Raw genomic sequence first — 23965 nt, 5'->3', positions numbered from 1 at the left:
TGGGAAATGCAATACCTCCCACAAAATGGATGGAGCCTAGGAGCTGCAGTCCCTCTCCCAAAGGTGACTCTTTCTATCTCCCCTCACTGGCTGGAGGGGGATTCTGGGAGTTGTAGTCCCTCTCCCCCAGTGAGCCTGCTCCAAATAAAGGGGGGCAGCATAGCCCACTGACCCCACAGTAGGCCCTCTTCCCCGCCCAGGCCTTCCTCCTGCTCCAGGGCCAAAGGAGCCGCATCTTTCCCTGAGACACGCGTCAGGCGCTGCGTTCCCACGTGACGCGAGAGAAACAGCGCTTCCTCACAGAGCCCCGCCCGCGGGAAAGGAGAGGTGGGCGTGGCCCGCGAACGTTCGAAGGCCGCTGATTGGCCGCTCGGCTGGGCCAATGGGGGCGCTCGGTGCTTACCGGAAGGAAGGGAAAGAAGCAGGAACGGACGGTCCCGCTCTTTCTCTTCCCCCGGGAACCAGGACCCGCGAAGGGAGGTTCCGGGCTGCGTCGCCAAAGAAGGGAGAAACAAACCGAAAGGGCCAGTTATCACTAGCAAAGTATTCAAAGCACCGCTGGGGCTGCCAACTCCACAAAAGCAGCTGCCCCCATGGCTGCCAACTGACCAAGAACAACCTTACTCCTCTGCCTTTAAAACTGGGTGGCGTTGGGGAGCAGCCAACTGACCAGGAACAGCCCGCCAGCTGTTCTTTTTAATGTTTAATAGCCAACTGACCCAAAACAGGGGTGCTCCTGAGCCATTAGCAGAATGCATGGCTGCCAACTGACCAGAAACAGGCCTGCTGCTCTGCCTTTAAAGCATGCTGACTACAATGCAGTCAACTGCCCAACACACAGGCCTAGTACCAGCAAAGTACCTCAAAAGAAAAAAATAAAGGAGGGATGAGGTCCCTTCACTACTACATCTACACTGCAGAATTAATCCAGTTTGGCACCGCTTTAACCGCCATGGGGCTCAATGCTATGAAAGTCTGGGTTTTGTAGTTCTGTACGAAAAGCAAACCGACAGGGAGACGCCTCCAACTAAAGCCTTAAAGCCCTTTCCTTGAAAGCAAACATTTTCAAGGTAGCAACCTGCGCACACTGATATGAAATACGCACATTCTGGGCATTAAACCATGGTGCAACAACCACACAAAAGGCAGAATTCCTCCCTCCTTTGGGAGTTAAAGGCATCCTACATCTGTTAACTGAAGCCAATGCAACTTATGGAATACCCTTTCATTATATATACTTTTAGGGACCCTAAATTGAACATCATTCCTCACTGGAGTCAATGGTAAGTCAATACGTTGCCACATCCCATTGATTCAATGCACCGAGAACCCAAAAAGTTGGAAAGGGATCCCAAAGGTTAACCAACTCCTGGCCTATGCAGGAATGCTTAAATTCTCTAGTTGAAACTAACTGGATTCAGGCTGTGGCTTTTTTATGTATTTTATCCATCGCTCAATGAATCTTGTACACAAGGACAAGGGTCAATCTATCAAAATGTTGTAAGAATACGTAAAGTCTCTGAAACCACTAGCCATTGAGTTTTTAAATTTGACAGAGCAGTAGATGAAGTTGCTAAGTTGTCTTCTAAATAGCAGTTTTGGGGCAATTTGTCCCCAGGATGACTTGATAATTCTAATCAATGCAACAGTGCTCTGCCTTTTGGGGTTGTTGCGTGACTGAAAAGCTTGTTAAGTTCTTGACCTTACAGACTTTTGGAAGTCTGACCGTATCTCTATATACTAGAGAGCAAGTTGAACAAGACTGGGAACGGCAGCCCTCCAGATGCAGTTGGAAGTGCCACAACTGCCAGCATTCCTGCCCACTGGCTAAGGCAGATGGGTGTTGCAACAGCTACAAAAGGCTGGAAAGGGTAGCATAAGCTTTCCATAGACTTGGGCCTCAGGCGGATGTTGAAAAAGCAAGGTTTGCCCATGACCAAAAGAGACGGTACACTCTTGCGCTACTCTCACAATGAGGATCACTTAAAGACAGATTGACCCCCGCTCCACATCTGCTCCAAAACCTTAATCAAGCAGTTAGCAAGTTTAATGGCAAGGCAAAAGCATCCTTCACAAAACAAATGCCATCCCACCCACCACAGCCAGCCTGGTTCCAGTTCTCGAATCCTCCCACACTTTTCCATGGCTCTTTTGCACACTCCCATCGATTCCCCAAATCCCCCCTCTGCTCTTTTTGCCTTGACTCATTACCTAGGTCTTCACACTTCTTGCCTGAGCCCTTTGACCCCTGCTTTCTCTTAGGTCAAGCACTGAGGGCCAGAGAGTCCATCTTACCATCTCCCCCAAACCTCAGCCTGGCCAAGAGTTAGAAGTGACAGTTCCCCAACAACCAGCATCCGTTCTCAGTTGTGTTTGCTTGTCCTTTTTGCTGCCCAGGGTGCGGGGTGGCATTTTAGGGCCAAATGCAGCCCCCGCCATGTTCTAATTTCCACAATGACAATGAATTAGACAAGGTATGTTGGTAAATTCCAGAAAGGAGGGTTTGACTAAACGCAATGGTAATTCAGTAATGGCAAGACTTCCTTGGAAGATGGATGGCTCTCCATTGGAGGTTTCCAAACAGACATAGGAAGGTGGATTTTAGCTATGGATCCCCCAGGGAATTAGAAAAGACGACCCTTGGAAGGTACGCCGCAATAAGTTAACTGTTCATCCAAAGTCGACTTAGTCAGTGACTTCAGTTCTGGGGAGAAAATTAACCTAAGCCATAGACAAAGCTGGAGCAGACAGTTCTTGCCTTGCTCCCCAAGTGATTTCCCAGAGCAGAATAAAGCAGTACAAGCCATGGTTCCTTAAGGTTGTAAGCTGTTCCCCGTTTACATAGGTTAAAGCAAACAAAAAAGCCCAATGGGGTTTCCTTTCAAACTGAGCCTGGAGAAAAGCTCCATAGCTGCGGCTATGCAGTCTTATCGTAACTCTCAAATCACAAAATGGAGGCAATAGAAAATGAAGCTGACCATGGATGCAGTGAAGCACAATTTGTGGAGAGAGGGCTCTGCTCCTTGTGATGTTAAGACCCTGAGAATAGGAAAAAACTATTCAAGATGAATAATAAATTGATTTCAATTAACAGAGGAACCAAGGAGCACATCGTAAAATAACTTTTGTGGCCTTTCTGCCTCAATGGAAAATACCCCCCACACTTTCCCCACCAAGAATGGAAGACGCATGCTTTAAAGCAGTGTTGGAAAGCTACTTTAAAAGTCCAGAGACGGTAACTTCAGAACAGGAATGTTTCCAGCTCTACATCCAAACTTTCTCAGTTCATGTTCAACGTTCGGACTTAGGTCTCACTCCATGTTTTTTAACATTCGGTTTGCCCCAGCAAAGACCTACTCCTTGCAGACGAAGAGCGACTCATAAGCCCCCTCCAATCCAGAGTTTTAAGAACTCACCTGCTTTCCTATATTGTGTCATTAAAAGCTTTAACATAAAAAAAACCAAAAAGGGAAAAGTAAATCAGGCAGGGGGAAAGGGGGAAAAAGAAACCTGGCCACAGTTAAGGATAAATATGGAACCAAAACTATTTCAGCTCAGAATTAAATGTATTATGACCAGTCTGACCCCCCCACAAGCACAGAGTCCACCAACCCTCACCTAACCTGCCCTTGCAGGTCGGGATGGAGGACATCTTCTCTGAAAGTGCATGACCTGGGAATGCAGAAAGGCTTGTCTCCCCGTCTCCGAGAAATGGAGGCCACACCAAGTCAAGAACACTTTATTAGTATACAATACAAAAATATGGGGAAGAGGAGGAAGAGGGAGGAGGAAGGGGATGAACCTCGAAGGTTTACTGCTTCGCTTCCATTTTGCCTTGAAGCTCCTGAAACAAATATGCACCACAGTCAACACTTCCTCAGCAGCTCTTGTCTTCTGGTCTTTGACATGGGGCTCTTCCATCCGCTGCAGCGTTTCTTCCCCCGACATCCAACATGGCGCATCATCCACCCCATGGCTTTGCTGCAGACGGAGAAAGCGCCGGTTCGGGATCGCAGGGCCAGGAAGGGATGGAGGCTGCTCTCCTGCCACAGCCGCCCCAACCTGCTAAGCACCTACAGGACACTTAAAAGAGGGCTTATATTTACAAGAAGATTTATCAAAACAATCGAACTAGTGCTTTTTTTATTAAAGGTGATAATGTACAATTCAGAGGTGGTCTGGCGGCGTACCCCTCGTCCTGTCCCGCAACCCCAAAACACACCGTGTTCTCGCAAATCCTGCCTACCGCAAGGAAAAAACACTTGAAATGAAAACAAACCAGAGATCCAACTCTTTTTAAACAGTCACAAATATTTTTTTTTTGTTGTCATTGTTTTAAAAAGCACATCAATGTATTTACAGGTTTGTCAAAATGGCTGCCCGCCACGCCGTCTGCGCAAACCAAGCCAGGTCTGTGTGGCGTTTTGCTGGCATTACGTGGAGGTGGTTTCCTTCCCGTCCGCCCCACCTGCACTTCCCAGGGCAAAGAGGCCACTCTGTAAGCATACTATGAGCCCCAAAGGAATACAAGGAGGACATTGTGTTCTTCACTCCCTGCTGGATGCTACTCTTTTCCCCCTGGTAAGGTCGAAATGGAGATCTAGAAAGGGAAGCATTCAAGGGGCACACATGCCCATGCCGCCCAAGAGGGAAGATGTTTCCAAGCAAACCCAATTCAGCATTTAGTGATAATTGTATTTGCTGCCCGAAAGCACAGCTGGGAAAGAAGTGTTGGATCACCCTGAGCCCTGCCTCTAGGCTCCCAAGAGCCAGCCTCTGCTTCCCTCTCTTCCAAAGGCCTGCCCTTCATACGAGACACTTAACGCTTCCTTAAAAAATACAGGTTTTTATTTCAATTTTTCTTTTCTCTCTTAGCAGGTGAAATGCAAAAGTAACACAAAAAGAAAGGGGTTAGGAGGGTGGGGGGAAACACACCTAGACAGGAAAAAAAAATCCATCCTGCTCAACAACCTGTTTTGTTTTGCTATGTTATAATCTTACTTTTTTATATATATATACACACATTATGTACATCGCTGCCACGTTTAACTGCAAACATTTTAAAGTAAAAGCACAAAATCAGGAAGTTAAAGGGAGGAGAGAGATAGAGAGAGAGAGAGAGAGTCATGGAGATTCACCATTAAAATAGATCACCTTTTTACAAGTTACGTTCCTTTTCGGTACTTTCCCTCTGGCAGCTAGGAAGCTGTTTGCTATGGGATCTGGAAAATTGGGGTTTGCAGGAGGAACGTGCTTCCGTTCTCTGCAGAGATTGTTCTTAAAATTAAAAGAAAAGGCCAAAAACGATATGGCCGCGGAGGGGGGCAAAGAGAGACAGAGAGAGCAGCAGAAAGAAGGAATTTTCACATTTCTTTTTTATCCTAAAAAGGAAACAGACAAACCAACCGAACAACCTTTGCTTGCTCAACACTGGTTTCCATCTTTTGTGTCCAGAAATTTCCCCGCTAGCAACCTGCGCTACGAGGATCCAAGAACCAGGCAGATTGACCAAGCACCTCCTATATGACTTCAACATCCAAGAGAGGCAGCCATTCTGCTCCCTTTCCCATCCCCAGCTGGTGTCTGAAGGTGAAATGCATTTTCACGAGTTGCAGAAACCATGCGGTGAAGACAAACAGTTTTTGTGAGCTAGTTAGTATTAGCGTCTTGTGTGTGGCCTGGAGCATTCTCTTTACGACAACTAGGCCCAGGCAGATGCATGTTACAAGACTGGATAACTGGATGGACCCAGACACACTTAAAGTATCCCGGGAATTTTAGTTTACTGAAGGAGCATTCACACCAGAGTCTCACCAGCCAGGACTTGAGAGAGCGTTATGTGACAGTGAAGTCTCCTTAGGACAGAACTTTAAAAAACCAAGCTTTTCATCTCCAATTGTCAATTGGAACGGTCACACATACCGCAGTGACACTGTCTGCCGCTCTTTCTCCAGCTGCACTGGGACTACAAAGGCTGGGGAGAATGGGAGATGTAGTCCAACCCATCTGGAGGGCACCATGCTGGGGAAGGCTGGCCTAGGAGCAGAAGCCCCTTTTGTATAAACCAGAATCTACAATGCCTTGGAGCCAATCCCTCTCCCAGCCCTTTCCCAAATTATGAACCAGGTTTGCTCATTCGCCGAAACGAAAAGCAGCAGAGAAGTCCAGAACTACACTATTTGGGGAATGCGGACCTCACACCCAAGCTAGCTCTGTGCAACTTGGGAAAAGCAAAAGAAAATGGCAGTTTAAAAAGACCCACCCCGAATATATCTAAAAGGTCTGTCCGACATACTTTTAAATTAAAAAAGCGGTGCGCATACAAGAGCTAAAGTTAGCCTGACGGATGCACACCGCAGGAGAAAAGTCTGGCCACTGTTTTTGATTTTAAAAAAGTAACTTCTTGTTTGTCAGAGATGAGATAGAACACATTAAGGGATTTCCAGTTTTTAAACCCACAGCGAAGAGCAAATGGTAGAAGTGGAAAGAAGGGGAAAGAGACCAGGCTGGGTGGATGTGTGGATGAGAGAGAGAGAGGGAGAAATCTGTTTGGGGATATTCACCTCTTGAGGACACTGGGTACGTGCTGCTTTTAGGAAAGGGCAGCTGAATCCAAAGGGCCTGAAGAGAGAACTTGTGGCACTAAGACTGGGGCATGCAAGATTGAAATGGATGCCCATGAAAGTAAAACTGACCGAGATGAGAACTACTCATGCAGGAGCTGTGAGTGCCCAATTCAGGTTTTGGGGAAGTTTTTCTGACCAGCAATTCATTTTTAAGTCCCTTGCATCTGTTCTCTCTTTTAAGGTCACAGGATGGCTGGATGCTTTGGAGAAGCAGACTTTAGCCCATGCCTTAGTCCTTTAGAAGATGTTTGGTGACTGAGTGAATAGTGGTCAGCACCTAGGCTGCTTGTGGGACAAACCCAGCCCATCCATAACCACCATGCCTCCGTTTGGGGAAACAGCCCTTCATCTCTGGTAAGGCAACCCCTGGTTGGCTCTGAAAAGGAGGAATTGCAGAGAGAATAAGTCACTCTGCCCTCAAGAGGTGCTTCCTTCGCCTCCTGTTTTCAAGATCAGACAAGCCAAAAGCCTTGGCTGGCTACAAGGGATGGGGAAAGGCCATGCCAACCCTCCATGCCCTGCCCTAGAGTCACCAATCTATCAGTTTGACAAGTCAAGACCCAGGCTAAGGCAAGCCATTCTACCCTGGGCTTGGGGTCATTTCGTTACGAAGCCAAAGAAACAGGGCAAGGGGGATTAGGAGAGATGCAAAGGGCACGTACCCCTTCCAATTTTACTTTTCCTACGGTTGACTCAAGACTTGAGATGGACACAGTGGACAAAAGGCATCCGAGAAGAAAGAAGCAGCAGCACATCTGAAGGAGACGAAACAGGGGTCAAAAAAATAAGGGTTGGCAGATGCAGGGAGTTAGAACCGACAGCAGAATGAAAGGTAGAATGAAACTCCTGGACTTTTAAGCCTGTCTCAGCATCCTTCCCTAACTCTGCCTGCCTTTCTAGGGGAGGCCCAAGTTGGCATACACAATTCCTTCAGTGTTTTATTAACTTACTCTTGTTACTTGGAAGCATTTTCTTTTACAGATCAATCTAGGAGGGGTGTGTGTGTGTGTGTGTATTTTCTTCCCTCCTCTCCCCCCAAAAGACCTCTCTTTTTCTTTTTCATCTTGTCCATTATAATTAGGTCAACAGATTTTTTAAAGAAGAAAAACACCCCACAAAATCAAAGCCAAAATCCAACAAATCAGAGGAATCTCCCCCCCCCCCCCCCCAAAAAAAAAGAAAAAGGGGGAAAAGGGGATAGAACAAAACTGTAGTATATAACATACCTTAATCGGCAACAACAAAAAGTTGTGGGCCTCCCCCCCCCAGTTTAGGGGAACCTTTTTTGTTTTGTTTTTCCTTAAAAAAAAGGTGAAAGTGCCACTTCCACTGCTCTCTAGAAAGTTCTGGAACCCCTTCAATGCATTCAGTACCTGGGCGGGAAGAAGGGGCGTTTTGGTGAGAAGAAGGGGGGACCCCTGGCGAAAGGGGGCCGCGGCCTTTTTAAGCTGTTAAAGGGGTCTCTGTTTAGAAACAGCTCCCTGGGGCGGAAGTCGGGCCTCTGGTTCCTGACCCCCAGCCCACCTCCTCGGTTGATGGGGTCCCGGTGAGACGGGAGCGAGGAGGCGATGGTAAGCGCCGTCCCCAGCGGATCCCTCGAGAGGGCAGCTAGCCCTACGCTGTCTTGGGCCCGGTTCAGGGACTGGCTGCTGTGGTCGCGCTGGGGCTGGGCTGCCCCTTGGTCCCGGGGCCCACCCGGTGGTGGGAGGTTAAAATGCTCTTTCACCGTTCCTTGGAGGACAACGGCCCCGTGCTCCGAAGCCAAGGGAGGAGGAGCCGGGAAGGGGAGGCTCAGGTCCCCCCCAGGGGGTGGAGGAGGGCTGGAGAAGGGAATGCTGCCATGTTCCACGGGGAGAGGAGGGGGTGGCTGGGTAGGGAAAGGGACACCCCCGCTACGTTCGAGGGAAGGAGGTGGCCCCACGTGGGGTAAGGCCAAGGGGGCCGGGGGATTCTCCTTCGAGAACGGGCCGGCGTGATCCACTGACGGCATCCGTGGAGGGGGGACCGAGTGATCCCTAGGGAAAAGGGCGCTGAGATCCTTCGGCGGGAGAGGCTGAGGCCCGGCGGGGGGCGGCCCAATTGGATCCCTCGGGAAAGAAGCCCCACGCTCTAAGGGAGGGGGCGGCACGTGGCGGTCGAAGGTGGCGCCAAAGCCACCGGCTCGGAAGCTGTTGACATTCTCCTGGAAGGAGGGCACTCGGTCTTTGTATTGGTTCTGAAAGGAAGACACGATGCCACCGACGCCACCACTGCCGGTACCCATGCTGGGCATTTCTGTGGCGCTCGAAGGGCCATTATCAAAGGTACTCCCCGGAGTGGTTAGATCAAACCACCCGGCTCGGTTGGTCTCTCTCCCGTGCCCCCGGTTCCCCTTCCCCAGAACTCTGATGGACTCCACGGTCTGGATGGGTTCCCCCGACATACCCCTGCTGGAGGCGTTGTGGTAACCCAGCGTTTCTATGGGGGCTCCCTTCTCCTCTGTGCTATCTGGCAAGTCTAGGCAGGACGAAGACACCCTGGTCTCGATGCGGTAGTGCTCCTCTTGCTGCTTCTGCTGGTCTCCTCCTGCGGAAATCCCCGTGGGTCCGAGGCCGGCGACATCACTGGGACCTCCTTTGGAGCCAACCTGGCCAAAATGCTTGTTCTCATCAGAGGGCTTGCGGGAGGCATTTTTAAGCATGTTCTTGAACTCAATGGTCGAAGTGGCCGAGATGGAAGCTCCAGGGGGCTTATCCACATTGGGCGCTGTGAGCCGGCTGGCTGGGGTCACGAGGGCATTTTGAGGGGAGAAGAGTGACCTGTGTGGAGCCAAATGAGGAGAATCTGGATACTGCTTCTGGGACAGGCCAGAGAGTGCCATGGACTTGGACAAGCTGTTGTGATTGGAATCTGGTGGGAAAAAGACATCATTCTTGCTCGGTGTGGGAGATGCGTCTGGCCCAGAGTCATTTCCTTGCAAACTGTAGTTGCTGTACATTCCCGAAGGAGACAATGGGTCACAGCTTTCACTCTGGTCATGAAGAGATCTCATGGTTTGGGGGAAAGCAGACTTCAGGCCAAAGCCTGAGGCTCTCTGGCTGTAACTTGACATAACTGGCTGGTACTCTGAAGTGTCAGAGAGCTTATTGGGTTTCAGGATGGATTTGGCTGGCTGTTTGTCTAAGTTCACCAGAGCAGACGGTGGGGGGCCAGAGTAGTCAAAGTCACGGTAATCTTCGTCCTCCTGGAAGGAGGTGTCTGGGTAGAATTTCTCCTGCGGGGAATCCATTAAGGAGGATGGTAATTCAATGCCGTCTGAAGGCTGCTTGTACAAGCCAACTGGAGAATCCCGACTTAGGCCAAAAGACCTGTACACTGAATTAGAAAGTTCTTGGGGATAGCTGTCATCATCTTGGCTCTGAAGGGGTGACCTAGTGCTGCTTGGAGTCGAAGAGCCAGGGCTGATAATCTTGGAGAGCAGCGACATGGTGTCAACGTTGCTGGAGGAGGGCTTGTCCATCATCTCATCTTGAGTCGGTGTTCCACTCCGTTCATCACGGACAGGGGTCCCATCTATGCTGTCCATCGAGGTGCTTGTGGGGCCCCCACGGCTGAAATCTGATGAAGAAGAATGGCTTTCAGGTGGAACGCTGGACCCCAAACTGCTCAGAATTGGGATGTTCAGATTTAAGCCACTGAAGCCTGGGTTCCCCTTTAAGAAGTTGTGTATCTTCATTTCTAGACTAGGCGAAGTTGGCTCCGACTCCAGCTTCGTCTCCGAGATCTCGGAAGACTGATTCGTTGGGTGCTCAACCGGCCGTAGGGCAGGGCTGTTGGCCTGGGCACTGGCAAACCCAAGAGAATTGGTTGGTGGCTTAAAACTGGGGCCTGAGAGTCCAGCACTGGGTCCAGCAGGAATCTTGTTGACAGATGTGGAAGAAACCTCAGCAGAAGAAGAGGAATTTGGGGAATATCCAAATGCCTGGGGCATGAAAGACGGGGTGTTGGATGAAACACTGCGACCTTTTGCTGCCGGAGCTGTTGTGTTGGCAGGTGACGGAGAGGTACTCTGGGATGCCATCTCGCTGGGCTGGGCTGTATTTCCAGCCACACTCTGAAGAAATGAGGACAAACCTGCAATGGAAGACAAGTATTGTAATCAGTCATCAAGAGGCAAAAGCAACCACACCCCCAAAACAATGAACCTTTCAGCTGACAAGCATCCAGCCTCCTCTGTTTGTGAATCAAGCTAAGCTATACAACAGTCGCTACCAATTATTCCTATCAGTGCATCCTCTTGCCCTTGCAAGGGCCAGGAATGGTTTGGGGAAGATTCCTGCCCACTGCCAGCTCAACCTCAAACTTCAACACCACCAAATCTGTTCCCCTCAAAGAGACTTACCAGTACCTGCATGGCAAATGCCTCTTCCCAAGCATCTCAAAATCCTAGTTCTATATCTCCATAGAACATCACATTAATCAATTAATATCAGGCATGTTATAAGCTTTAGGCTCTTTTGCAGGGGAATGCCGGATTCATAGCCCAACACTCAAACAGCTACATCACACTTTAACTCCTGGGCTAAGCCTGCGACTTTCTAATAGGCAAGGTGCTCTCCACCAAGACTAGCACAGGGCTTTGTCAGCATAAATGAACACCAGATATCATCATTCTCCTCCCGCACAAGCACACAGGCACCCTCACCGGAAGGGCTGACCAGTAACATACCTTGCAATCCTGGGGTGGCCTGGGCCTGGCTCTTGGACAGCACAGACAGGATGCTCTCTGGCGTGATGTCCACCTTGGAGAGGATGTTTGCCAAAGGGTTTGCAGGAGGTGTGGGCAGAGGGCCCGAGGCTGGGGCCTTCAAGCCACTCATCAGACTTATTGGGCTTGTTGGTGTCCCAGGAGAAGGTCTCGAGGCAGGACTCACGCCTGGGCGATGAGAGAGGAGAAAAAATGTCATAAATTAGAAATGCAGCAGGAGTGTTGGATGTAATAGTGGCATTTGCTACTTCACTGGAGGCCTCATTCTGAACCAAGGACACAAGGTAGCAGAAAATCTGACAGGATGAGAGTCACAGGGTAGTACAAAATCAGACTTGATTTCTGGAACTTCAATTTTGCTGTTTTATATAAGCAACACCATTTTACTGTGCCATTATATTTAAGGAGACTTGAGCACCTACAGATTTTGGTATTCATGAGGGGTAGGGGTGGAATCAAATTCCAGCAGATACAAAGGTCCCGCTGTAGTTTGGCCATCAAAATAGAAACCATAAGCAAAGTGGAGGCTGGTGACAGAAAAAGTCATTCCTGGACATATTTTGGAAGAAGATTTCAAGTGGTGTCTAGAAAGTTCAAGATGCAAGCCTGTGAGTCCCCAGTGCCCACCCAGGAGTCAATGGGCTTCACAGTGGCCAACAACACTTCTGGGGCCAAGCAACAAGTCGACACCAGGACTTCATGCACAACAAAGAGGCCTGGACACTGGTTGCAAAAAAGCCTGAAATCACTTACCTGTGTTCTTCATCACAGAAGTCAAACTGCTAAGGATGGAGCTAATCTTGGCCAAATCCACGTTGGCCAGGTTTGGCAAGGCCAGTGCCGGCGACTGAGGAAGCGGAGGCACCGGATTCGTCGACTTGGGAGTTACGGGGGTTGGAGCCAGTGGTGCAGCTGCCACAGGCGCTGGGGCTGTCGCTGCTACTGCAGCAACCGTTGCTGCAGGAGGTGTCTTTGGGATGCTCTCGGCCATCTTTGCCGGGCCTGGTGTTGGAGTAGCTGGTTTCTCCTTTCTCTCTTCAACTGAGTCAAAAGGGAAGCGGGAAGGCAGAGGAAGAGGAAGGCAGAGCTTAGTAGCCGATCTACACAACCAGACCCTACTCTAGGCAGCGGAATGCCTAGGAATGTTGCAGCTCCTTCTCTGCACGTCTTGGACATGTATGCTTGTTTATTTAATCTGAATCCCACATTTCATCCAAGGGGGTATACAATGCAAACTAAAACAAAATACAGTCTGAACAATGTATTAATAGAAAAATGTAACAAACCATTATGCCATCCAATTAAACCATTAATTTAACAGCTTAACACATTCAAAGCACAGTACAGATTGAAAAAAGCAACACACTTCATGGAATAAAATCCTTCTGCTGCAGTAACAGAGGAATCTGTCACTGGTTTGCACCTGGGGATGGGAACACAGCCAGGATGCTGTGGATCAGGATGCCGAGAAAACAGAGTTCGAGTTCCTGTTTAGCCATGAAAAACGCTCTGGGGGACTTGCACACAAAGCACACTTTCTCAGTGTCAACGGAAGGCAATGGTGACCAATCTCCTCTGAATAAGAACTCTGGCCAGGCAAAGTCCATGACAGGCTCAGTCTAGGCTCATCCTAAGTAAGAAAGAACTTGAAGGAACACAACAACTATCCACCTCTTTTTTCCTCTTAAAGCATACCGATAATCTTTGGGGCATCCTCCTCCACATCTGATAGCTCCATGTCCTCCACATCACGATTGTCAGTTGCAGGCTCAGGAGATGGAGACTTTGCCTTCTCAGCTTCTCTTGGCGCTGGAGAGTTCTCCTCATCCCCCATTCCTGGGAAGGGAGACTCCGAGCCTGTCGGGGATGGAGCATCCATGCTAGGGGAAGGGACCGGCGACTCTTCGGGGTCTGGAAGTGTTGCTTTCAGCTGATCCAGTTTCTTCTTCAGGTTGTTCACTCTGTTGGCAAATGTTTTGTAGGCCTGAGCAAGAAAAGCAAATTGGGGGTTGGAAGGGAGAGAGAAAAAGTGAGGAGTGTCTGAAACAGAGAACCATCCTCTCATATTTAATAATAATAATAATAATAATAATAATAATAGGATTTATGTATATGCCACCCAATCACTGGGAATCCGGGCAGCTTACAACAGAGGGGTCAATAGACGGTTCCCTACCCTGAGGCTTACAATCTAAAAAGACACAACACAAAAGGAGAAAGGAATGGTGGAGCGATTTAATATTTAAGTGCTTAAGAAGGGCTGTTCTGGATCAGGTCATAGGTCTTCCAAGGAAGAATGAGGATTCTCCTCCCTGCAAGCATCAAAGTTGCCCCCAATACTTCTATGGGGTTGTGTGGCACCACAAAGGCAAATTGGTAGCTGCAGGAAGACTAACCAGCTGCTCTGCAATTCTGCATCTCCAGATGGGAATTTTCCAACTAACAGTTGGGAGGGAACTGCTGTAAAGCAAATGCACATGGTGTTGGGTTAAGAACACCAACTCCATGGATGGTTTATGGAGGGACTCACATTTGCCACCACTTTGACTTCTTTGTATTGTGCTTCATAGAATATCCCTGCATTCTCGAGCACCTCTGTCAAAGAAGGCCCATTTTTCACTTGCTTGTCCAGGCTGTTGACAAACTCTTCCAGCTTGGCACTTGCCTCCTCAAACTCCTTGGAGAATTTCTTGCCCCCTGTCTTGTCTGAAAGGGAAAGGGGAAAATATAGATTTAGCTCAGTTAACACAGTCAGTTTTCCTAGGCATTCCTTCTTTAACAGAACATTCAGTACCAGTGGCAGAAACAACATGGAATGAACAGGGACAGGTTCTTATAGGTCCATGCTTTTTTTTTTAACATGCTGGGTTAGGTGCTGGTGAGGCACCCCCACAATTCCAATGCTGCTAAAAAAGCATCCAGCTAGGCAGATGTCAAGGAGGAAAAGGGTATCTGTGTAACCATAAAAGGACTGTGTTAAAAGGTGGTTCTTTGTCAGATGCCTTCTGACCACGCATACCTTTCAAGCATTTCAAGGTCTCGGTGCTGCAGACGTCCACTCGCATGGTGGCAAGCTGCTTCTCCTTCAGCTCGATCTGGTCCTCGGAACGCTTATAGAACAGGAGTTCGTCGACGAGGGATTGTGGCTGGGGAGGAGAGAGAAACAGACTCAGCAAACATGACTGGCTCAGCTCACTCCGCCAGACACAAGCTAACCATTTGCACCATTCAGCATTTTGGGAGGCAAGTAAGGTGGGGCTGGAGAAGAGCACAACAAAAAACACCTAAAAATAACACAAAGCAGGATGTGACCCAACATCAGTTCCTGCTGACGTTTTGAAGGGGACTGCAGAGGAAAACAGAGGCATTTGGGGGTTGCATGGGGTTCTGGGTGCTTGTGGATAGGGGCATTTTCCTATGTTTACAGGGCACAAATTGTCCAAAACCTACACATAAAATTATTTTACACAGTGGGTAGCTTCACAGGGTCCATATACTTAATGAAAGTTAAATCTACCTCTGAGCTAGCATGCCTGACAAGTGTCCTAGGGCAGGATTGGATCCCTAGTGATGGGAATCCTTCATTACTCAGCTCTGTTCCTGCTGACCACAGAGTTTGACCACTGGAGGGCCATATGGGTCCCATCCCTGGTTCAGAAGGAGGGCTTCACCCGGTTTGCCAAACCCAACTCCACATCCAGTTTGAGAGCCAGGTGCCGACCACTCTCTCCTAGAACTTACTCGGAATTCCGCCACAATCTTGGACTTCAGGACTGCTTTCGGATTTGTTGAGGCTGCGGGAAGGAAGGACCGAGAACTTTAGGAGGATGCCTGAGGTAAAACATACATGCATGCATGCCCCCTGTGTCTCATCCATGCAGAGACCTGGCATGGCAGGCATTCTGCCAGAGAAGGGGCATGGAGGCCTCACCCATCTGTGATTCCCTCGCTAGCCAGGCTAGTAACGGAAAGTGTGCCCTCATGCAGTACGGGTTTGCTGTGATCCCCTGCCAGGAAGCCATGTTCTCCCCCATCAAGCTTAACATGGACATTTTGTGCATGCAGACAGATCAAGGTTGTTCCCTTTTCCAGGCAGCGCACCACCACCCATGCAACCTACCATGAGAGCTCAGGGGCCTCCTTGGCTGTCAGACAGCCCCCTTCCACAGAGGTTTACCTTTTGGAGCAGGGTTAGAGAAAGTGCAACCCACCCCAGGGCTGTTTTTGTGATTCTCTGGGGCATTTGGGGGTCAATTTTTTCCCTCTCAGAAATATTTCTCCCCCCCCCCCACAAATGCCCTCTGGAGGGTAAAAAGGGGCACTGTCCCTACACATTTGCCCCCATTAACCCATTTTAGGCCTAGGAGAAGCATTTTTTTCTGAAACAGAAAATGAAAATGAAGTGACTTGTGGTGACTTCGTGTTGCTAAAAAAAATACAGGTTCTCCTGTACCTAAACTAGGCTAGCTTCTAAAAAGAAGAGTGAAAATACCCCCCCATCCCCTAGAGGGTGCTTAGGGGCATTCTGGAACAAAACGAAACATGTTTTGAGGCAGATACATGGTAGGAAGGGGTGTTGCTCAAGGAAAGGAAGACTGGTTTGCTGTGGTCAGCTCCCACCCACCTTCAGCTATGCTGGACTACATCCCCCACTATCCCTGACCAGCATGGCTTCTTCTTGAGCCACAAGACAATGTATTCTGTTCAGGTCATGGGACAAATCGCCTGTCCATCAAGTCATTTCCCAGCTTCCTTGATGGCCGTCTGGCCCAGAGTGACAGAAGCCTTTCCTGTCTGACTTGGCACTGTCTTCCCCTCTTGAGCCATTTGTGACTTTTTGACAACGTCCATCACATGGCAAAGACGGTCCAGATAAGCTGTTCTCCCGAGAATGCCAAAGATAGCCTGTTATCTGTGTCATAGCTCTCTTTCTTTTTCTCTGTCTGCACTGAACATTTTTGTTTTAAAAAAGAACACACCGTTGGATTAGTCTAGTCTGCTGCAGATAGACACAAGTCCCTGGTTTCTTTCTTGCCAGGCTAATTCATGGGTTGGGCCACCATCTCTTCTGTCTTGTTATCCTAACGCCAGCTCCCCAAAAGGTTCCTCTTCTTGGCACTATCTAGCTTCTGCTCTTTCAAAATATTCACAGGCCCATTGCATCCGTTTAAAGTGTGATTTAAAAATATATATATTGCACGATTCAGAAAAAAAAAACATTGCTAGCTGGAAGAGCCGGGGCCCTGGAGCTCTTAGGGCCTTGCATTTTTGGGGTGCAGGTGTTTGACACCCCTTCTCTGTTTCTCCAAGAGTTTTTCATGCATCAAGTTTAGACAGTTCCCGCATGGGGATTTTCCTTACTTTGAGATTTCTTCCATGACTTAGCTGGTTGTTTGCTCTGAGTTTCTTTCTGCTGCTTCTGAGTTTTGAAAGAGGTACCTGGAAAACATTTTTTTGTTTTTTCATTTTTGGTGCAGTCTGAGCTTAGGGGATATTCCCCTGAGAAGTGTCTTTCTCCCCCTCCACTGGCGACAAAGAGACTCATAAAAGCAAAATGGAGCTGACTGTTCAGAAACTTCTAGGACTGCCCTTCTACCTTCAGGATCCTGCTGTTTGGACTTTATATGATAAGGACGTGGTTGGCAATCTCAAGGAGCAGAGTTACAGCATCAATTGAGTTTGCAGGCAGTAGTTTAAAGCCACAGCGAATTGGCTGAAGAGAGCAGACAGGGAGACTTATGCCTTATAAAAAGAATGTGGCAGTTACACCTTGAGGACACCCCCAACCCTGCAATGTTGGTTCTGCTTTCTTAGCACACCTTGCCCAGGTGACTCTGAAGAGGTCCTGCCATGCAGAAAATCACCCATATGCAGCTGTCAGATTGGGACACTAACCCAGAGCTGGCATTAAGAACAGTGGAGCACAATGTGCTACCTCCCACACCAGCATCCCCAACAGCATTCTCACGCTTATCACCCCATTTCCAGAATTTGAAGGCAGGATTTACTGTACTGCATTAACATCTGAGAGCAAACACATGAGTGTTAAATTCTGGACAAACCTGGGTTTGTCTGAACTAACTAACCCTTTAATATAATGTAGTAGTTTTAACTGATTTTATTATAAGCCACCCTGAGATATTCAGCTATAGGGTAGGATGTAAATATTTTAATCATCATCATCATAATAATCTCCCTTCTCTCACATACACACAGAAGTATAAAATAAAAGGACTTACTTAAAGCTTCTTTTAGTAATGCAATGGTTTCCTCTGGATATACATTTCTGTCTTCCCAGATTTTGAAAATCCTTTCTATAGATTTGGAGACCGATGGATCTCTGTGAATGAGAGACATAAACTTAAGACACCTTTGGCTTTGTCCTTTCCTCTCTGCACTCATCAGATGCTGGAAATCAAGAGACATCTTTACTAGCCATCATGGGACATCTCCTGGTGGTGCCCCATCCAAGTACTAACCAGGCCTGACTCAACTCCACTTTTCAACACCAGACAAAATCAAGTAGGTTCAGAATGCTGTGCAGTATACACACTCAAAGCCTGGAAAGGGGGCTACCCTCTCCCTGCTCAGCCCCCCTGAAAATGTTTTAGAGCCATTCACAGCAAAGGAAAGGAACTTCCATATAATGCCATGTGACAAATATAGTAAAAACCATCTGACTTACTTCACCAATGCGGCGGCTTCAGGGAGCACTTCGGCGAAGGTGTCACGAAAGACGATGGCGTTTCTTCGTTTGCAGTTCTGTATGACGTCGTTGGCCAGGTAAAACAGGTTCAGTCGATGTGGAAATGCGGCTAGAAAGAACAGAAGGTACCAGTCAAGGCACAGAATCCTGAACCACAAACTGGGAGGACCAATTTGACAGGCAGAGGATCCCTCTCGCTTATTCCCACTTTACAGAGGGGGAGTTAAGGTTCAGATGCAGACCTCAAGCAGGTTTTATGCTAACAACGAAGCTGCTAATCCTTTTCTAGGTTCAATTCTAGATCTCAACCATAATCCCAAAAAGGTCGAGTGCCCACAGCAAGACACCTTCCTGTGCTATAGTATATAGTAATGAAGATTTTCAAGACAGATGCTTCTCAGGACACCCTTTCCTTGCAGAGGAGAACTTATTGGGCACGTGAGAATGGGCCTTATTCTGGATCACTCCCAAACTGTGAAGTACTCTTCCTTCAGAGTGGGGACACACTGGGCTTTTCAAATTGCAACCAGTGGTCTTAATACAGTTTTATTGCTTTCGTGTGTTACTATATGTACGCTGGCTTGGGGTCAAGCACTGGACTGGGCTTCAGGAGACCTGGGTTCAAGTCCCCACAGAGTCACAAAAGCTCACTGAGTAGGCTCAGACTACTTTCTCTCTAATAAGCTGGCCTGCCTTGCAAGTTTATTGGGAGGATAAAGTAGTCTACAGGAGAGCCACTGAACTCATTGGACAAAAGGTGATGGGATATAAATGTAAGACAATAAATGAACATTAATACTGGAAGGAAGGTACCAAACAGAAGTCTGCCAAGGCATCATAATCATGTTTTTCTCTCTCTCTTGGCTGCAGCCTCCTTTCTGATAGGAACCACTGATATTTTTTGGAGACAACAAAGACTCCAGCAAGAGACATGTGTTTCTAGGGCCACACATCCGCACCAAGGCTGCTTTGCAGAGGCCTCCATCCCTCCATGAGAAGGCATTCATCTCTTCAACAGTCTGAAGGGGCCTCTTACGCTTTTTAACATTTTAAAAATAGAAAACGGGGGACCCACCAGTTGCCCACCCCCAGATCTGGAATCTCCTTTCCCCGTCCATCCCATTTTTCTTCCTCACCTAACTGTCCGATAAAATGAACCCGAGGACAGCAAGTGTCAGTCACTCTCGGCTGTTAACGGGAAAGTAATCTGGAGCAAGTCCTCAGAAGAGGGGCTGGATTTTCATCCAGCAAATGAACTCTGACAAGATGAGGCAGCCTGAGCTTCTGTCTACATTTTTAATCCCTCTCAGCCCCAATGAAGTCAGAACCAACAATGATATTCAACGGGGTTTGAATCAGACGGACATACATTGCCCTGCAACTACTTGGGGTCTAATGTCTCCTCGTGGCCCCTAACAATGCAAAAAAGCAGCACGCTGTACCAAACAAAAATAAAATGGGAGACCCTGTCCCCCCATATGAACCTTCCTGAGTTTTCAGATCCTTGAGAGGAGGGTTTTCTCTTGGTCTGGTACTCTCACAGGAACATGTGGTGAGGTCACACGACCGGGCCTTCTTGGTGGCTGCCCCAAGGCTATAGAGCTCTGATACAATTTTAAAGTTTGTTGCTGTTGTTGTGTGCCTTCAAGTCTTTTTTGACTTACGGCAAGCTTAAGGCGACCCTAGGGCATGGGGCCAGAGTTGTTTAGAGGGTGTTTGCCATTGCCATCCCTGAGGCTGATAGAGTGTGACTTGCCCAGGGTCACCCAGTGGGTCTCCATGGCTGAGCCGGGATTTGAACTCTGGTCTCCAGAGTCATAGTCCAACACACAAAACACTACATTACACTGGCTCTCCTGTTTTAAAGTATGGGTGTTTTAAGTGGTATTTTATTTAATCATGCTTTAACGTTTTATATTAACCCCCCCCCAAATTCTTGGTGTTGTCAACTGATGTCAAATCAACTTTGACTTATGGTGACCCTCTGAAAGACCTCCAAGAGCCCTCCCTTGTTCGGGTCTGGGCAAACTCTGGACAACCCTGGCTTCCCTTATGGAATCCATCTTCCTCTATTACTTTATGGACCTTGTTTTATTTATGTGTGAGCTGGCTTGGTTCCCATTTGGGAGAAAGTCTGGTTACATATTTAGTAAGTGCATGAAGTACATGGAACTGCCAAACATATAAAACCCCTCCATATAATTACAAAAATGTTATTATAGAAAGGAAACTAAATACACACCAAAATACAGTTGGCCCTCCACATTTGGGGCTTTGAGTTTGGCGGATCTGATTATTTGCTGTTTTGGTTAATATGTTCTCTCTAGGAATCTCTAGGTCCTCCAACGCAACTCTGCCAGAAATTGACCATAGAGTTGTGCTGGAGAACTTAGAAGTTCCTAGAGAATACACTTCCCTAGGCATCTGTAGCTCCTCCAGTGTGAGTCTATGATCCACCTCTGGCAGATGTTGACCACAGAGTTGCGCTGGAGGACCCAGAGATTCCTAGAGAGGTCTTCTCATAGGTAAAAAGAATAGTAGTTTTTTATCTGGGGTTTCCCCACATTCATGGGGGTCCCCAGCAAATGGGAAAGGGCCACTGTACACAAGAAAAAGCCCAATGAGCAGAACTGTGTAACAACAACTAAGTTTCCCTTCTCTTCTCCTTCCTAGAGAGAAACACTCAACTCTGGGCAGATCAGATTCTCGCTGGAAGTGACAAATGCAGGTAGGAAATATGACCTGGACATGAGCTGTATTGGAGAGCCAGCGCGGTGTACTGGTTCGAGACTTGGACCACAACTCTGGGGACCCGGGTTCGATTCTCCGTTCGGCCATGCAACCCCCCTGGGTGACCCTGGCCAAGTCGCACACTCTCAGCCCCAGAAAGCTCCATGGTAGGTTTGCCTTTGGTGTGCCATGAGTTGGAAACAACTGGAAGGCTCACAGCAACAACAAACAGCGCTGCATTATAAGCACAGGTCGATACCACAAACAACGTCTACAATATACAGTCACAATATACAATATATTCTAGAGGTATGTCCCTGCCTCAGAATCCTGCTCTAAACCAGTACAACTATTATAATCGATGGAAAGTAAAACTTGTGTAGAATAAATGATTCTCTAAGAAGAAGACGAGGACATCCTCCAAAGTCAAAGCTTTCCCTTTCCAAGTTGTCTAACAAACTATTTAATATTACTTCATCTTACCAAAATACTTCTCAGGATCTCAGGGCATCACTCAATAAAATCATTTTGAACCACTTTAAAACAATAGAAATAATATAAAGTCTAAAGGTATAGTAAACCATGCAGCTTTTAAAACAGGGCAGAGAAGAGGCCCCACGTCCTTTTCCTTGAGCTCCTAGCTTTCTGCACGAAGAGGAATTTTTGTAGAGAGGGATCATTTCCCTCACAGGAAGCTTCATTTATTTCTCTTGCTAAAACACATTGCAGACATGATCCAGTTTGAGACCGCTTTAACTGCCCTGCCTCAATGTTAGGGAATCCTGGGAACTGTAGTTCTGTGAGACATTTAGCCTTCTCTGTCAGAGAGCGCTCTGGTGCCACAATAAACTACAATTCCCAGGATCCCCTAGCACTGAGCCACGGCGGTTAAAGCGGTCTCAAACTGGGTTATTTCTGCAGTGCATTTTGGACTGAGCTCAAGGAAAAGCAACTGGAAGCCATAACAGCAGAAGGAGAAAAACCATGCTGTGCAAACAGACTGTCAGTTCCATTGAAGACAAGACATTTTTCTAACCCGGATCCAACCAGCATGTTCTACACCAGATTCATCCATAAACCGGCTGTAAATCTTTCCAAACCGAACAGAGACCTCTCTATACAATACAGTACAAACAACTTTGTGTAGACACAGCATGGGGCTGGGAGGACTGGTTTAACCCAAAAGGGAATGAATCAAATGCCATGAGAGTCCCATTTTAAAAACCTGAAGGGATGCCAGGTAGAAGATGGAGCAAGCTTGTTTTCCATAGAACAGGAACCAATGGATTCAAATGTAATCTGTTTCAGAAGGTAACAGACTCTCCTCCTTTGGAGGGCTTTAAACAGAGGATGGGTGACCACCTCTTGGGATTGCTTTCGGTGTGCATTCCTGCATGACAAGGAGTCAGACTAGATGGCCACTGGATTCATTTCCAATTTTATACATTAGATTGAGGCAATCCCAAAAACCAACACTGCCCTGACCTGAACAAGTGCATAGGTGCTCCCCTCCACTGTGTTCAAAAACATCATTCCTGGAGAGTAGGATCAGCGCAAAGTCTTTGCAAAGTTGTGCCCAACTCAACAACCCTCAGTTACAATCCAGCTTTGAGACTTGAAAACATCTAGCACTGAAAGGACCTCTTCCTTCAGCCTTTGTTTGAACGCAGTACTACAAACCCCAGGGGTTCCTTGGAAGGATTTCTATGGGTGGTCCACAGGAAGGTGAGGAGATGAAGGAAAACACCCATGTTCAGAGTTTCTGGATACAGATGTCTTCCTCCATCTCCTCACCTTCTTGAGGAGATAGGAGTTACTGATCTCACTTTGCCAGGAACAGAAAGAGAGGCGGTGGGGTATAGGCATGTTCTCAGACACAGACACACCATTCGTCCCAAATGGAGGCAAAGCACAGAAGGAAGGGCATATGGTACACAGGTAACAAAGGTGTGCTTCAACAAACCTCTCCCCAGAAAACTTTGCCACTTGTATAAGCCTCAAGAGCAGAATGAAAAGGTTCCTTGGCCAACAGATCAATGTGGGGCAGAAAAGAAACTCTGAGTGGTACCAGCTTTTATAGCGGTGGTATATACCTGCCTCTGCCTTCAAACAAAGCCACCACCACTATGGACCTGAGCCTTAGATCCTACAAATGACATGGGGGCATTTGCACACACAGACAACATAACCAAAATGTGGAAAAGAATAATAAAATGTTAGAGCTGGCAGGGACCCCAAAAAGCATCTGGTTCAACTCCATTCTGTTATGAAGGAATACACAACTCAAGCTCTTCTGAAAGATGCCATACAAGCTCTGCACTTGGCCAAGGAAGCCCACTGGATGACTTTAGGCAAGCCATGCTCTCTCAGTCTCAGAGGAAGGCAAAGCCAAACCCCCTCTGAACATATCTTGCTAAGAAACCCCTGTGATAAACTCACCTTAGGAGCACCGTAAATCAGAAATGACTTGGAAGCACGCAACAACAAACTGCAAATCCCAGGAGAAGAATCAGAGTGCTATAAAGGCCCTGGAGCAAATTCAGAAGCAGGTGGATGCAAAGCAGGTACGACTTCCTCGAACCGCTGACATCCAACACTGTCAGCTGCATTCAAGGCTAACAAAGCACTCCGGTTCCAAAACTCCTAAGACCAACAAAAGCAGCTTCCGGCGGGTGGTGTGTCATCACCTCTCCCTTTTCATCTCCAGAGGCTGCACCAGCCTATGCCACACTGCAAGCACAGGATTACACTCGGAGGGTTTTCTGGGGCTGCACCCTGGAAGGAGAGTTGAGATTACAGCCTCGAAATACTTTGCCCTGCAGGAACAGGTTTCAACCCAGCTGGCAGGTATGCAATAGAACAGCATAATAATAATAAAGCAGTAAAATACAATAAAATACAACACCGTATAAACCCACCCACCACACCAGGATTAAGCAGGCTCTAGCACAGACCAAATAACTTTTTAGCCCAGAATCCTGTTCACACAGCAGCCAACTAGATGCTCAGCAAGAACTGAGGGCAATTGCATCCTCTCCCTGATATGTTCCAGCATCATGCCCTTGGTACAGGAGCGTAGCGCATAGCCAGGCTGGCTAGGAAGGAACTACTAGCAGCCCTAACTGGATCAAAAGGGATGACACATGACACGGTGCT

The 23965-nt window shown here is 47.8% G+C and overlaps 2 protein-coding genes across 3 annotated transcripts in view; both read right to left on the bottom strand.

The window, feature by feature from the left end:
* TARS2 (threonyl-tRNA synthetase 2, mitochondrial) overlaps positions 1 to 860 on the bottom strand; it is a 29816-nt gene extending 28956 nt beyond the window's left edge. Inside the window, exon 1 of one of the 2 annotated variants that reach the window (XM_042441216.1) lies at positions 173 to 860. In XM_042441216.1, coding sequence (XP_042297150.1) covers positions 173 to 235 — 63 coding nt within the window. In that variant the 5' untranslated portion in view covers positions 236 to 860. The remainder of the gene's footprint in view (positions 1 to 172) is intronic. The other variant, XM_042441215.1, reaches the window with a different exon arrangement.
* A 2863-nt stretch (positions 861 to 3723) lies between these two features.
* Positions 3724 to 23965, bottom strand: part of RPRD2 (regulation of nuclear pre-mRNA domain containing 2) — a 206048-nt gene continuing 185806 nt past the window's right edge. Inside the window, 12 exon segments of the mRNA XM_042441214.1 lie at positions 3724 to 4083; positions 7853 to 8073; positions 8076 to 10739; positions 11335 to 11541; positions 12127 to 12414; positions 13069 to 13357; positions 13904 to 14079; positions 14393 to 14519; positions 15115 to 15167; positions 16735 to 16812; positions 17613 to 17713; positions 18059 to 18188. Coding sequence (XP_042297148.1) covers positions 4066 to 4083; positions 7853 to 8073; positions 8076 to 10739; positions 11335 to 11541; positions 12127 to 12414; positions 13069 to 13357; positions 13904 to 14079; positions 14393 to 14519; positions 15115 to 15167; positions 16735 to 16812; positions 17613 to 17713; positions 18059 to 18188 — 4352 coding nt within the window. The 3' untranslated portion in view covers positions 3724 to 4065.

Source organism: Sceloporus undulatus, chromosome 9 (assembly GCF_019175285.1).
Source record: "Sceloporus undulatus isolate JIND9_A2432 ecotype Alabama chromosome 9, SceUnd_v1.1, whole genome shotgun sequence".
NCBI classification, from domain to species: Eukaryota; Metazoa; Chordata; class Lepidosauria; order Squamata; family Phrynosomatidae; genus Sceloporus; species Sceloporus undulatus.
The sequence above is the reverse complement of the archived record's forward strand: the minus strand, read 5'-3'. Positions and strand labels throughout refer to the sequence as shown.